At 62.8% G+C, this 635-nt stretch overlaps 1 protein-coding gene across 1 annotated transcript in view; it reads left to right on the top strand.

The window, feature by feature from the left end:
* The first annotated feature begins 63 nt into the window (after positions 1 to 63).
* LOC104500017 (L-gulonolactone oxidase-like) overlaps positions 64 to 635 on the top strand; it is a 23,122-nt gene continuing 22,550 nt past the window's right edge. Inside the window, exons 1-3 of the mRNA XM_010143605.1 lie at positions 64 to 108; positions 187 to 267; positions 462 to 627. Coding sequence (XP_010141907.1) covers positions 64 to 108; positions 187 to 267; positions 462 to 627 — 292 coding nt within the window. The remainder of the gene's footprint in view (positions 109 to 186; positions 268 to 461; positions 628 to 635) is intronic.

The raw sequence follows: 635 nt of genomic DNA, 5'->3' as shown, positions 1-635 counted from the left end.
CTGGACCAGCATCTTCAGCTCATTCCCTTCTCTCCCAGTGGCCCCCTGAACTGGTACCGCAACATGCGACCCAACTGGCGCTGGGCACTCTCCGCCAAGGACAGGAAGGTGGGGACGGATCCTGCCTCGTTGGGAGCGTTTGCAGACCCAGCACCTTCTCCACCCTGTCACTGGTGTCCCCTATAGATCACCATGCCAGCGCTGATGGTCACGGCCGGGAAGGACGTGGTGCTGCATCCCAGCATGAGCCAGGGCATGGAGGAGTGGGTAAGTCCCTGCCATGAAACCCCACCATGGAGGAGCCCCAAGAGCCCCCTGGCTGGATTTGGCCCAGATGTGAGGACGTCACTTGATAAGGGGGGACATTTGCCTTCTCCCCACAAGCTGGGGGTGCAGGGCCAGCCTGGAACCGGATCCTGGCACAATCCAACCACTCCCTGCTCTCGCCCATCCCTTCGCAGATCCCGCAGCTACGCCGGGAGCACATCGAGGATTGCGGGCACTGGACACAGATGGAGAGGTACCGCGGCCGACATGGGCGGCCTTGCTCCATCGGATCTGGGACCCTCCCTGTCCCCAGGGGGAAGCCAGATCCCAGCTCTGGACCATCCTCACAGGCCGGCAGAGGTGAACAG

Source organism: Buceros rhinoceros, unplaced genomic scaffold (genome assembly GCF_000710305.1).
Source record: "Buceros rhinoceros silvestris isolate BGI_N320 unplaced genomic scaffold, ASM71030v1 scaffold6969, whole genome shotgun sequence".
Classification (NCBI taxonomy): Eukaryota; Metazoa; Chordata; class Aves; order Bucerotiformes; family Bucerotidae; genus Buceros; species Buceros rhinoceros.
Note: the sequence above shows the minus strand (reverse complement) of the source record. Positions and strands in the feature narration are given on the sequence as shown.